Genomic DNA, 14,512 nt, shown 5'->3' on the forward strand with positions numbered 1-14,512 from the left:
ACTGTTATATTGTTTTTTATTGCTGTTGTGAGCCGCCCCGAGTCTTTGGAAACGGGCGACATACAAATCTTATAACTAACTAACTAACTAACTAACTAGCTAGCTAGCTAGATAGATAGATAGATAGATAGATAGATAGATAGAGATAGATAGATAGATAGATAGATAGATAGATAGATAGATAGATAGATAGATAGATAGATAAATAAATGACCTACTGAAAAGGTGTCCAATTTTGGCAACTTTAAGACTTATAGACTTCAACTCCCAGAATCCCCCAACCAGCATAGTTGGATTGGGAATTCTGGGAATCAAAGTCCACAAATCTTAAAGTTGCCAAGGTTGGATGCCATTAGTCTATTGTAAACCTCTCAATATTTGGGATGTACATTAGTTCCATCACCCCCAAAGGTGTCACAGATTTATAATATTGATATGATAGAAAGGAGAAATTATTAAATACACGAGGAACAATTACTGCAACTGCATTCAACTGAAATTTAATCAAGTGGGTTTTTGTTCTGTTTTCATTCATTCCATCAGCCAAGACTTGTGTACTATTCTGGAATACAATCCCTGGTAAGCTATTTGACATCCTCAGTCAAAACAGATTTGACATTCCTGGCTTAAGATTGGTGTTTTCAAGCTGTTGCACGGCCACTAGTTCCAAAACTGGATAAATAGTCCTCAGATTTCTGTTTTAACTAATAATAATAATTAATAATAATTTATTGGATTTGTATGCCGCCCCTCTCCGTAGACTCGGGGAGGCTAACAACAATAATAAAAACAACATGTACAATCCAATAATAAAAAACAACTAAAAACCCTTATTATAAAACCAAACATACACACAAACATACCATGCATAACTTGTAATGGCCTAGGGGGAAGGAATATCTCAACTCCCCCATGCCTGGCGGTATAAATGAGTCTTGAGTAGTTTACGAAAGACAGGGAGGGTGGGGGCAGTTCTAATCTCCGGGGGGAGTTGGTTCCAGAGGGCCGGGGCCGCCACAGAGAAGGCTCTTCCCCTGGGGTCCGCCAAACGACATTGTTTAGTCAACGGGACCCGGAGAAGGCCAACTCTGTGGGACCTTATCGTCCGCTGGGATTTGTGCAGTATCAGGCGGTTCTGGTTCTTAACTCATGAGTTTCTAATAAACATTTCGTAAATGTTGTCATGTCTCAACTTCTACCCTCTGACACATTCAGGGAAGCAGCCTGAAGGATTTTGTGTGCGAAAAGGAGACATATCCATTTCATAAATAATCTCACTAAACTAAGTAATTCCAAGAAAAGAGTAATCGTTTCTTTTAGATGGTGATCTTTTCACATGAATATGACAAGAGATGCCGTTTAAGGTGTGTTTTCTATCAGCTCAGGAAATTGGATACGGAATAATATGTCTGAGCTACCGAAAGACAGATTTCTGTTGAATGTCTAAAGTAAAATTCCTGAGTGGTTTTACAGAGGAATTAATTACTAAAGGGATTTGATGGGTTTCTCTCCAACAGATGCATTCAGGCCAAACAGCCATCTGTTTGGGTTGCTTGAATTCCATTTTTTAAAAAAAATTATTTTAACAGGGTTGACTCAGTGACCGCACTCTTTATTTCTACAAACCAACATACTTGTACTTGACATATTTATGAGCATTCCACAATTAGAACAATTTAAACTGATTATCTCCTTAAAATGTTTAGCCAACACACCCAGGAGGTTCACCCGCGGAACGTTTTCAATGCATAATAATTTATCTCTAGATTAAAGTATTTCACAGAATTTCTGCTTTTCCAGAGTTCATATATCTTCAAAGCATATCAACCAGGATAGTTTAATGTCTTGGCAGACTTATGCACTGATCTGCAACTCAAATCCCAGAGCTATTTTCTTTCCTGAATCTGTGATGTGAATCTACTGTGAGGTTTTACCTAAATTCAATTTGCAATTTATTCATCTGTGCGTAGACTTTTGTTTTGAGATTATTTCCTGCTTACCTGTGAGCAAAGCCAGTCCTATGGCTACTGGAAGCAGCCCGCATGTCCCCATGGCTAGGAAAAATGAAAATGGAAAATAGTAATTAAACACAAGGAACAAACAGGAAGAGGGAGATTGTGATCCCACTGTATCAAAAGTGCTGGTGAGACCACATGTGTTCAGTTTTGGAGACCTCCCCTACAAAAAGATATTGATAAAACTGAATGGGTCCAAAGATGGGCTACAAAAATGGTGGGAGGTTTTAAACATAAATCCCAGCGACCGGTTAGGTCCCACAGAGTGGGCCTTCTCCGGGTCCCGTCAACAAAACAATGTCGTTTGGCGGGGCCCAGGAGAAGAGCCTTCTCTGTGGCGGCCCCGGCCCTCTGGAACCAACTCCCCCCGGAGATTTGAATTGCCCCCACCCTCCTCGCCTTTCGTAAGCTTCTTAGAATAGAATAGAATATCGCCGGCTCGACTTACCAGCCACGGCGCTTTTGCAGAAGGGCCAGGCAGACACCGGACTCTTCTATGGCGGCCGCCATTTTGTTTTCGGCCGAAATCTCGCGAGACGAGATTTCGGCCGGGAAAGCCAGGCCCACGTGGCCTGGAATGACGTGGGGACCGGGCGGGGCTTGCTGGCCCTATTTAAGGGCTGCAGGCCCTGGGCCAAGCCTTTTCGCCCGGACCCAGTCAAAGGAGCAGACACTCGGCTGAGAGCTGCTCCGGTCGCCATTTTGAGGCGGCCTCGTGCGCGGCCGCCATTTTGTGGCTGGCAGCGTTGGCGGAAAGGTTTTGAGGAGCCCAGCGGTGTCGGATGACTTGTCTGGAGCTCCAATTTGTGACATTGGTGGCGCGGTGATCCCCCTCGGGCCCGAGGGGGACTGGTAACTTCGCTCCCGGCTGGGAGGAGGGCGCCGTTGGGCCCTGCCCAAGCTTGGGGGGGGGTGTGCTCGGCCTCTAGGGGGTACCCGGTTGGGGAGGCGTTGTTTTGGGGGCGCGGCTTCAGGGCCTTTAGTTGGCCTGTACGTGGGGGAGGCTCAGTTACTTCTCGGGGCCTTGGTAAAGGGGGTCTGGGGGTCGAAGGGGCTTCTCCCTTTGCATTGCTTTGGTGAAGTGGGGCATGGCTCCAAAGAAGAGGCCTGCCACGGCCCCTATGGCCCCGCCTGCTGCGCGACCCAGGAGGGCTCTTAGGTCTTCGGCCCGGGCTCGGGCCAGTAGGGAAGGGCCTACTGGGGTGGTTCCTGTGCAAGGGGCGGCGGGTTTGCCTCCTGCCCCTCAACCTGATCCTTCTCCTGCCATGTCTTGGGCCAGGGTGTTGGAGAGGCTCGACGAGCTCGAGCAGTGGAGAAGTGGATCGGGCCCCGGAGGGTCCCTCGAGCAAGCTTCTGCGGCGTTGAGAAGAGATCCGGTTGCGGCCCAAGCCGGGCAGATGGCTCCTGCTGGACGGATGGCCCAGGCGGGGCCGATGGCGGCTTTCCCGGGCCCCGCAACGATGGGCCCCCCTTGGATGTCATCAACCCCGTACGGGGCAGGTGAGGCTGCACCACACACTACACCTCCTTCCTTTCTCCCTTCATCCACGTCGGGTTTCCCCCCGTCGGGTGTTGGGAGTGGGGTTAGTTTTTTGGGGTCTTCAACGGGCACCTGTGGACAGGTCTGGGCGCCGCCGGTTCCTTCTTCGGGGCCGCTGGCGGCTGGCCCTGCTCCGCTACCCGGGCCAGGGATTACAGGGGTACCTGGGGTGCCCGGGGTAGGGGGGTGGTCCCCTCCAGCCCCTGCAGTTATGCCCCCGCTCCCTGTATTGCCCTACCCCCAGGGTGTGGGAGTTTTCGGTGTTGCGGCCAACACGATATGGGACCCGTTCGCTTGTATTAAAGCAGGGGCCATTCCGTGCGGGTTGCCGTCCACCCCTCTCGGATGCCACCTTCACCCTTCAGTGAAGGAGGCCATATGGCGGGGTGAATATGTGGATCTTTTTTCGCTTTTGAACCGAGAGGTTCCCAAGCAGGAGAAAGAGATTGTCCCTGGGGAGAAAACAAAGAAAGCAAAAGTAACAAAGTGCTTCAGCTCATGGCTGTATGCTTTTCTTACTTATGCATCTGTGGTGATTCAGAGGCAGCCGGCTATGGCCTCTGCCATGCTGAAATATATCGATTTGATTGCCAGGGCCCACTTCGAGTATAAGGGCACCATATGGCGCCATTATGATAAAGGCTTTCGTATGAGGATGGGTGTAGAGCCTAACTTGCCTTGGGATATGGTGGTTCCGGACCTATGGTTCCGGGCCACGCATATGTCTGGTAAGGAAGGGTGTGAGCGTACCGATAGTGGGCACTTTATGGAGGAGGAGCCTGGTGTGGCTACGCCGGCCAAGGCGACTCCTGGTGTGGCTGGCAAGGGGGCCTCGCCTGCTTGTCATGAGTTTGCTGCAAAAGGGGCGTGTTTTCGTCCCTTTTGCAAGTACAAACATGCCTGCGGGAATTGTGGGGGGTCCCATGCAGCTTCAGTATGTCCCCGCCCCAAGAAAGGGGCGGAGAAGAAGGGCGGGGGTCCAGGGAAACCTCCCCCTCCAGCTGGGGGAAAAGGGGCCCAGCCCAATTGATGTTTCGGTGCTCGAGGGTTGGTTGGTTGACTACCACCCTCGCCCGAGAGCCGAGTTGCTCTTGAGGGGTTTTTCCGAGGGATTTAGGATCCCTTATGTGGGTGTTAGGAAGGCTTTCATGTCAGACAACCTTAGGTCGGTTGTCGGACATGAGGACATTGTTCGGGCTAAGATTCGACAGGAGGTGGCCGAGGGCAGGGTCCTAGGGCCTTTCCCGGAGCCACCCTTTTCGAATCTTAGGGTGTCCCCCTTGGGGGTGGTCCCCAAAAAGGCGAGTGGTGAATTTCGGTTGATTCACCATTTGTCTTTTCCAAAAGGGGAGTCAGTGAATGATTTCATTCCTGACGAACTTTGTTCAGTCCGGTACGCATCTTTTGATGCGGCCGTGGCCATGGTTAGGAAGTGTGGGGTGGGAGCCCTTATGGGTAAATGCGACATTAAGTCGGCATTCCGGCTCCTCCCCATACACCCAGGCGACTTCGAGCTTCTGGGCTTCCATTTTGAAGGTGGTTTTTATGTAGACAGGGCATTGCCGATGGGCTGCTCTGTTTCCTGCTCCCTTTTTGAGAGCTTTAGTACCTGCTTGGAGTGGGTGCTCAGGAGGCGTAGTGGCCTGGGTTCGGTCGTTCATTACCTTGATGATTTCTTGGTGGCCGGGCCGGCGCACTCGGAGCAATGCTTTGCTTTGATGCGGGACTTTGAAGCCCTTTGTGCCCAATTGGGGGTGCCTTTAGCCCCTGAGAAGACCGAAGGCCCTGCCACCAGGATTACCTTCCTCGGTATTGAATTGGACTCAGAGGAGCAATCTTCCAGATTGCCCCTGGATAAGTTGATTAAAATCAGGAGCAAGCTCGCGGCGGTCTTGGGCTGCAGGAAGGTTACTCTTCGGCAGCTCCAGGAACTGGCCGGGATCCTTAATTTTGCCTGTCGGGTAGTGGTGCCAGGCAGGGCTTTTTCTCGTCGGTTGTATGATGCGATGAAAGGGCTGCGTTTGCCCCACCATCGTACCCGCTTATGTGCTGGGGTCAGGGCTGACCTCTGCGTGTGGCGGGAGTTTTTGGAACATTTTAACGGGTTGTCTTTCTGGCGGCAAGAGCTTCTTTTGGAAGCTGAGTTGCAGCTCTGCTCCGATGCCGCGGGGACTTGTGGTTTTGGGGTAGTGCTAGGTGACCAGTGGTGCTGGTCGGCATGGCCTCCGGAATGGAGTGCCTGTTCGTTGGTTAAGGATTTGACCTTTTTAGAGCTTTTCCCCTTGATAGTGGCCTTAGAGCTCTGGGGAGAGCAGTTTAGGGACAAGACTGTGCACTTTTGGTGTGACAACCTAGCGGTTGTCCATGTTGTGAATGCCCTGTCCTCTAAGAGTGACAGGGTAATGCGGCTTGTCCGCCATTTTGTGCACAGGTCCTTGTCTCTAAACGCCTTGTTTTTGGCTAGGCATGTCCCCAGGCTAGATAACGAGGTGGCTGACGCCTTGTCCCGTGGTCAGTTGTCCAGGTTTCGGACCCTGGCCCCGTGGGCCCGAGAGTCGCCGGAGGCGTTTCCAGCCCACCTGTGGAGCCTGGGCGGGCTCCCGAGAGCTGGAGAGACGAGGCCTCCAGGGCGATCGCCTTTTCCGTAGCACCTGGCACCTTGCGAGCTTACCAGCGTGCAGGTAAGGAGTTTGGGGATTTCAGGCAGGGTAAGGGTTACCCCCATAGTTGGCCTGCCCCGGTTGAGCACCTAGCTGAATTTTGTGTCCTACTGAAGGGGCGTGGCCTTTCAGTTAGGACTATCAGGTCTAGGCTAGCCGGCCTCGCCTTTCTGTCCAAGGCGGGGGGGTTTAGTGATTTGTCGGGTGACTTTCGCATCCGGAGGATGCTGGAAGGCTGGGTGAGGGAGCGACAGGGGTTCCCTTCTGACACTCGTCAGGCCCTGACGGTCCAGCAGCTGTCTTTGATTAATCAGGCATTGGACAGTCTGTGTGCCTCTCTGTACGAGGCCCGTCTTTTTAGGGCAGCGACTTGCGTTATGTTTTTTGGGGCCCTTAGGGTCAGCGAGGCAATGTCCTCCTCGCAGTCTGACTTGTCGCTCCGTGCCTTCCAGCTCACTGATCTGACCTTTAGGCAAGGGGGTGTCTCCCTGTTAGTGAGACATTCCAAGACTGATCAGTTACACAGAGGGGTGAGAATTGAGCTTAGCGCAGCCACCGATCAGTCTGTGTGCCCGGTGGCTGCTTTGCAGCATTTTTGTGGCTTGAGGGGGTCAGGGCGTGGGTACCTTTTTAAACACCAGGACGGCACCCCCCTGACCCGGTATCAATTCTGGGCGTTAGTGTCGAAGGCAATGGCTCAGGTAGGCTTGGATCCCGCCAGCTACGGAACGCATTCGTTCCGTATCGGCGCCGCCACTAGCGCGGCACTTTCTGGTTTCCCGGCCCATCGGATTCAGGAGATCGGCCGCTGGCGGTCAGCGGCATATTTGGGTTATGTTAGGCCCGCTGAGGATTCTGGGCAGGGTTTAGGCTAGGTAACCTCTGTGTGTGTGTCCTCTTCCAGGTTTCCATTCCACGCAGAAACCGACGGCGCTGCTGTGTGGCCACAGCATGGTCTTTTGGGCCGGCTGCTCTGCAGCCAGAAGCGCCATTGGGACCCAGTTGTCATTGGGACGGTGGGTCAATGTTGTTTGGATGGGCCGGAGAGGTATGCGGTAGGAGGGGCTCCTACCGACGTTGCTGGGTGATCAGCATCTCAGGGCTGTACCCGGCGCTGCAGGGCGGGCGGCTACCCAGGGTCGCGCCCAGATGGGACTGGGTGGTCGGCAACCCATAGCCGCACCCAGATGGCTGGTCTTGCACCTCGGTGGCAATGACCTGTGCCTGCTTGGTGGTCTACCGTTGATCATCCAGGCGCACGAAGACCTGAGGTGGCTTCGCACGGTGTGGCCCACCACGCAAGTGGTGTGGTCAGAGATCCTCCCAAGGATCGTGTGGAGGGACGCCATTTCCCTTAGGGCCATTCACCGGGTCAGGCGTAGGGTGAATAAGGCCCTGGGAAAAACAGTTAGGGAATTAGGTGGGGTTGTAGTGGCCCATCCCCTCATCACCGTAGATCGGCCGTGGCTTTACCGGGCCGACGGCGTTTACCTGTCAGAACAGGGGAACGCCATTTTCTTACAGGACCTGCAGCGGTCTCTGCGTGAGCTGGTGCAGATAGAGGGGGGAGTCGGGGGGCCAAGATAGAGATCTGACCCCCGCTCCGTGGCAGGTTAGGGGCGGAAATCTGGGTGGTGGTTCAGCAACTGCGCGTTCTCCCTTGGGCATCTTTGGGGATGATTGACAGGTTCTCTCCAAGCTCATGGTGGGGTGCTACCTGCGCACTTGGGGGGAACCTGTCTTTGGGTCCCGCTATTGAAGTCCCAGGGTAGGGGTGAGCCGGCGGGACCCCCCTCATGCGAGTGCATGGCAGGGTCTCAGGTGAGGGAGAGGTCCCTCACCTGGACCAGCATCGAGCTACGCCCTTAGTTGCCCAGGAATGTTGACCTTTTACGTCATTTCCGCCCCGGAAGTGTTTGTTTGACCCTGCAGGTCCACTGTTTCCGGGTCATAGTTGAATATGTTGATTTATGCAAATTTATGCTAATTCATGCTAATTTAATTAATAAATTATGCAAATTTATTTTAATAAAAATGACCCAAGTTTAAATCCAGCTCTGGTGTCCGTGTCGTTACTCCGTCTCTTCTGCAGTATCGCCGGCTCGACTTACCGGCCACGGGGCTTTTGCAGAAGGGCCGGGCAGACACCGGACTCTTCTATGGCGGCCGCCATTTTGTTTTCGGCCGAAATCTCGCGAGACGAGATTTCGGCCGGGAAAGCCAGGCCCACGTGGCCTGGAATGACGTGGGGACCGGGCGGGGCTTGCTGGCCCTATTTAAGGGCTGCAGGCCCTGGGCCAAGCCTTTTCGCCCGGACCCAGTCAAAGGAGCAGACACCCACCCGCCCTTCCCTATTTTGCAGTGTGCTATTGGAGGGTCGCCCTCGGGGGCCGAATGGGAATTTTTTGCAGCCTCGCCCATTTGGCATGGCTGTTTTTTCGCCCATTCCACACTGGGGAGATGGATGTGCGGTTAGGGGGTGCTTGCATTTAATAGGTTAATTGGCTTACCTTTGGTCATTTGGGTAGGCAGGTTAGGGGCGGAAATCTGGGTGGTGGTTCAGCAACTGCACGTTCTCCCTTGGGTATCTTTGGGGATGATTGACAGGTTCTCTCCAAGCTCATGGTGGGGTGCTACCTGCGCACTTGGGGGGAACCTGTCTTTGGGTCCCGCTATTGAAGTCCCAGGGTAGGGGTGAGCCGGCGGGACCCCCCTCATGCAAGTGCATGGCAGGGTCTCAGGTGAGGGAGAGGTCCCTCACCTGGACCAGCATCGAGCTACGCCCTTAGTTGCCCAGGAATGTTGACCTTTTACGTCATTTCCGCCCCGGAAGTGTTTGTTTGACCCTGCAGGTCCACTGTTTCCGGGTCATAGTTGAATATGTTGATTTATGCAAATTTATGCTAATTCATGCTAATTTAATTAATAAATTATGCAAATTTATTTTAATAAAAATGACCCAAGTTTAAATCCAGCTCTGGTGTCCGTGTCGTTACTCCGTCTGTTCTGCAATAGAATTTTATTGGCCAAGTGTGATTGGACACACAAAGAATTTGTCTTGGTGCATATGCTCTCAACGTGCATAAAATAAAATATACATTTGTCAAGAATCATGTGGTACAACACTTAATGATTGTCATAGGGGTCAAATAAGCAATGAAGAAGCAATATTAATAAAAATCTTAGGATATACGCAACAAGTTACAGTCATACAGTCAACATGGGAGGAAATGGGTGATAGGAATGATGAGAAAAACTAGTAGAATAGAAGTGCAGATTTAGTAGAAAGTCTGACAGTGTTGAGGGAATTATATGTTTAGTAGAGTGATGGCATTCAAAAAAAAATGTTCTTGTGTCTAGTTGTCTTGGTGTGCAGTGCTCTGTAGCGACGTTTTGAGGGTAGAAGTTGAAACAATTTGTGTCCAGGATGTGAGGGGTCAGTAAATATTTTACCCGCCTTCTTTTTGACTCGTGCAGTATACAGGTCCTCAATGGAAGGCAGATTGGCAGCAATTGTTTTTTCTGCAATTCTGATTATCCTCTGAAGTCTGTGTCAGTCCTGTTGGGTTGCAGCACCAAACCAGACAGTTATAGTTAAAACCCACCTCTGCTGTCAGGCATGGGGGAACTGAGATATTCTTTCCCCCTAGGCCTTTACAATTTATGCATGGTATGCTTGTTTGTATGTATGTTTGGTTTTACAAATAAGGGTTTTTTAGCTGTTTTAGTATTGGATTTACATGCTGTTTTTATTACTGTTGTTAGCCGCCCCGAGTCTGCGGAGAGGGGCGGCATACAAATCCAATAAATAAATAATAAAACTCATCAGGAAAGACTTCATGGGCTCAATCTGCATAGTCTGGAGGACAGAAGGGAAAGGGGGGACATGATTGAAACATTTAAATAGGTTAAAGGGTTAAATAAGGTTCAGGAGGGAAGTATTTTTAATAGGAAAGTGAACACAAGAACAAGGGGGCACAATCTGAGGTTAGTTGGAGGAAAGATCAGAAGCAACGTGAGAAAATATTTATTTTACTGAAAGAGTAGTAGATCCTTGGAACAAACTTCCAGCAGACATGGTTGGTGAATCCAAAGTAACTGAATTTAAACATGCCTGGGATAAACATGCCTGGGATTAGGGGACTTGAAACCAAGATTTACGAAGAAAGATTGAGGGAACTGGGCATGGATAGCCTAGAGAAAAGGAAGGCCAGAGGGGACATGATAGCTGTATACAGGTATATGAGGGGTTGCCACAGAGAGGAGGGGGTCACTCTATTCTCCAGAGCACCAGAGGGCTGGACGAGGAACAACGGCTGGAAGCTGACCAAGGAGAGATTCAACCTAGAAGTAAGGAAGAACTTCCTGACGGTCAGAGCGATCAACCATTGGAACAACCTGCCTGCGGAGGTTGTGAACTCCCCAACTCTGGGCACTTTCAAGAGGAGATTGGACTGCCATTTGGCTGGGGTGCTTTAGGATTCCTGCTCAGGCAGGGGGTTGGACCTGATGACCTGCATGGTCCCTTTCAACTCTAACAATAAATAAATAAATAAAAATAAACATATATCCATCCTAAGATAAAATAAAGGAAATAGTATGAGGGCAGACTAGATGGACCATGAGGTCTTTTTCTGCCATCAATCTTCTATGTTTCTATGGGTAAAGATAAACATTCAATAGATGTTTAATTTTTATCCCGTCTTTATAATTTTAATGCCTCAAGGCAACAAAACATACCTTTTCGCTCGTCCTATTTTCCCCACAACAACAACAACCCTGTGAGGTGGGTTGGACTGAAAGAGAATGACAACTAGTCCCATAGGAGGAGGAAGACGTATTTGGCATAGAAACATAGAAACAGAAAAGACTGACGGCAGAAAAAGACCTCATGGTCCATCTAGTCTGCCCTTATACTATTTTCTGTATTTTATCTTAGGATGGATCTATGTTTATCCCAGGCATGTTTAAATTCAGTTACTGTGGATTTACCAACCACTTCTGCTGGAAGTTTGTTCCAAGGATCTACTACTCTTTCAGTAAAATAATATTTTCTCATGTTGCCTTTGATCTTTCCCCCAACTAACTTCATGTTCAGATCCTTGAGTTATTTATAAACATAATAAAAACGGGATAAAAAAAATCCAAACAAATCCAAACTACAGAAAGAAAGGGGAAAAAAGTCATTTGTACTACAAAGCCCATAAACAGGAACAGCACACCTCTCCATGCTATTCTTAAATCCTGAAATTGTAAAAAGTCATGGTAAATTTAGAAGCCATAAGAAACAGTGAAACAAAACAATGTAAAATCGATATGGTATTCAAAAAGCAATTTGAAAAATTGTGCTCTCTCTCCCTCTCTCTCTCTCTCTGTCTCTGTCTCTCTCTCTCTCTCTCACACACACAGAAAGAAAGAAAGAAAGAAAGAAAGAAAGAAAGAAAGAAAGAAAGAGAGAGAGAGAGAGAGAGGCACACATGGACACTATATTGCTGGTTGATTTTTGCAGCTATTCCCAGTGCATCTACTTGCAAATAAATCCCATTCAATTCAATGGGATGTATTTCTGATTACAGTTAGCAAAAAATCACATTGGGTTCGACCTTAATCTCCAATTCTTTTTCTGCTGCTCTCAATCCCTTGAAATAATTTTTTAGGGTGCAGTGGGGGTTTGCAGGGAGAGAAACTTTGGTTTGTCTCATTCATTTTGATGGAAGATTGATTAAAGCAACCCATTTTAACATGAGTGGAACGGCTTCAAAACGCTCATTATTGTTTCACACCAGCTGTAGTTAATTTAAAAAAAAATTCTTCTTTCTATTAGGGGGTGGCAACATTTTCTTCAATTCATTGGTTCGTGGAGCTGCTCCAAAATCAATCAAAACCATTTCCCCCCCATGCACAACTCAAAATGCTTTTTTTAAAACAAAAAAATAATAATAATGCCTGCCATGATAAGAGCATTCAATTATCTCTTTTTTTAAAGGATGTTTTCTCTTTTTATTCAAATTGACTATTTTATTCAGAGGCAAATTGCTCAAGCTGTAATTGATTCAAGCTCATATTAATATTCGAGGGGATTAATATCTATTTGGGGGCCCTAGATTTACAACCCATGCCTGAAATCTTTGGATGACACCCAAGAAATCCCCCAAACGTGCCTCTCAAATGGTAATTTTTGAGGTGACAACACAAGAAGTTATAATATTAGTAATAATTGTGAGAGGGATCTTGGAGTCCTAGTGGACAATCACTTAAATATGAGCCAGCAGTGTTCAGCAGTTGCCAAAAAAGCCAACACAGTTCTAGACTGCATAAACAGAGGGATAAAATATTTTTGAGAATGGCCTCTGCTGTTCACATTCTTTTGGGGGTGGAAAATCACAAATTATTGTCAGATTTCCAGGGAATTATCTGCTAGAGAGTTTTTCCCAGCTCCATATCTGCCAGCTATCAAGAGATAGAAATTCCATCCATTTGGGAATTTTGGAAGAAATATTTATGTATGTATGTATGTATGTATGTATGTATGTATGTATGTATGTATGTATTATCTATCTATCTATCTATCTATCTATCTATCTATCTATCTATCTATCTATCTATCTATCTATCTATTTATTGGATTTGTATGCCGCCCCTCTCCATGGACTCGGGGCGGCTAACAACAGTGGTAAAAACAGCATGTGACAATCCAATACTAAAACAGCTAAAAACCCTTGTTATAAAACCAATCATACATACAAACATACCATGCATAAATTGTAGAAGCCTAGGGGGAAAGATTATCTCAGTTCCCCCACGCCTGATGGCAGAGGTGGGTTGTAAGGAGCTTACGAAAGGCAAGGAGGGTGGGGGCTATTCTAATCTCTGGGGGGAGTTGATTCCAGAGGGCCGGGACCGCCACAGAGAAGGCTCTTCCCCTGGGTCCCCCCCAAACGACATTGTTTAGTTGACGGGACCCGGAGAAGGCCCACTCTGTGGGACCTAACTGGTCGCTGGGATTCCCAGAAGGACAACCTGTAGTGTGTCATCTTCAGGTGATAACAGAATGACAGAGTTGGGAGGGACCTTGGAAGTCTGCTCGAACAGGAGACGCTAACAGTGGTTCTCAACCTTTCTAATGCCACAACCCCTAAAACAGCTCCTCGTGTTGTGGTGACCCCCAACCACAAGTCTAGCACCAATTCTCCCAATAGAGCTTTAAGCTGATTGGCAGGGAGGTCAGAGGGACATATTTGTAAAAATATGTTCCCAGGTGCCAGAATAGAAGCTTTAGTTCCTAGCACTATGGGAAATTTGCCTTTTCCCATGGTCTTTGGTGACCCCTGTGAAATGGATGTTCAATCCCCAAAGGGGTCCCGACCCCCAGTTTGAGAACCACTGCCCTAGACCAGGGGTAGGCAAAGTTGGCTCTTCTATGACTTGTGGACTTCAACTCCCAGAATTCCTGAGCCAATCATACTAGCTCAGGACTTCTGGGAGTTGAAGTCCACATGTCATAGAAGAGCCAACTTTGCCTACCCCTGCCCTAGACCATTCCAGGCATGTGGCTGTCCTGTTGTTTCTCAAAAATGTTGGAGCATCCACAACTTTTGAAGGCAAGCAATTCCACGGATCAATTTTTCTAATTGTCCATCTTAACGAAGTTGGTAAAATGAGGACCCAGATTGTTTGGGAGCAATAGGCTGACTTTGTAAACATTTGGAGCGGGATGTAAAATATACTGTGAAGCAGCATATAAATTCCAACACTATTGCTATTGCTAATTTAAGTAATACCTACAATAACCTCCACCTTCCCACATTTATTTCACAAAATGTTCAAGTACCCAACTTACCTGCTGATAAGAGCCTGTATCCCAACTCCACCTTTGCTGGCTTGATATATTGGTGGGAATTGAAAACTCATTCAAATATAGGAGGGACCGGTTGAGTCATTATTGTTTCTGGGAGGAGGGAGGTTAACTGTGGCTTTTGGGTCAATACAGACTCACTTCTCCTTAACATGAAAGAGTCTGGATTAGTGATGTGAAACTTTTCAACACCACTGACAACACACTCACTCTCCAAAAAGACCTGGACTTTGTCTCAGACTGGTCTCACACCTGGCAACTTCAAATATCAACCAACAAATGCTCTACCCTCCACATAGGCAAAAAGAATCCAAACCGCACATACGAACTGAATAAACAATCTCTCACTGCCAACAAACACTCAGTAAAAGACCTTGGAATACTAATATCGAATGACCTAAGTGCTAAAGCCCACTGCACCTATATCGCCAAAAAAGCTTCT

At 48.4% G+C, this 14,512-nt stretch overlaps 2 protein-coding genes across 4 annotated transcripts in view; one reads left to right on the forward strand and one right to left on the reverse strand.

Annotated features, from left to right (window-relative positions):
• LOC139173994 (IgGFc-binding protein-like) overlaps nucleotides 1-14,512 on the forward strand; it is an 842,349-nt gene that overhangs the window by 243,255 nt on the left and 584,582 nt on the right. The window lies entirely within an intron of this gene.
• Nucleotides 1-14,512, reverse strand: part of LOC139173948 (IgGFc-binding protein-like) — a 92,276-nt gene that overhangs the window by 76,640 nt on the left and 1,124 nt on the right. Inside the window, exons 1-2 of one of the 2 annotated variants that reach the window (XM_070763919.1) lie at nucleotides 14,056-14,087; nucleotides 2,001-2,054 (exon numbers count right to left, since the gene is read on the reverse strand). In XM_070763919.1, the coding sequence (XP_070620020.1) occupies nucleotides 2,001-2,052 (52 nt within the window). In that variant the 5' untranslated portion in view covers nucleotides 2,053-2,054; nucleotides 14,056-14,087. Of the gene's footprint in view, nucleotides 1-2,000; nucleotides 2,055-14,055; nucleotides 14,088-14,512 lie in introns of those variants that run through there. The other variant, XM_070763918.1, reaches the window with a different exon arrangement.

The sequence above is a fragment of the Erythrolamprus reginae genome, chromosome 11 (genome assembly GCF_031021105.1).
Source record: "Erythrolamprus reginae isolate rEryReg1 chromosome 11, rEryReg1.hap1, whole genome shotgun sequence".
Taxonomy (NCBI): domain Eukaryota; kingdom Metazoa; phylum Chordata; class Lepidosauria; order Squamata; family Dipsadidae; genus Erythrolamprus; species Erythrolamprus reginae.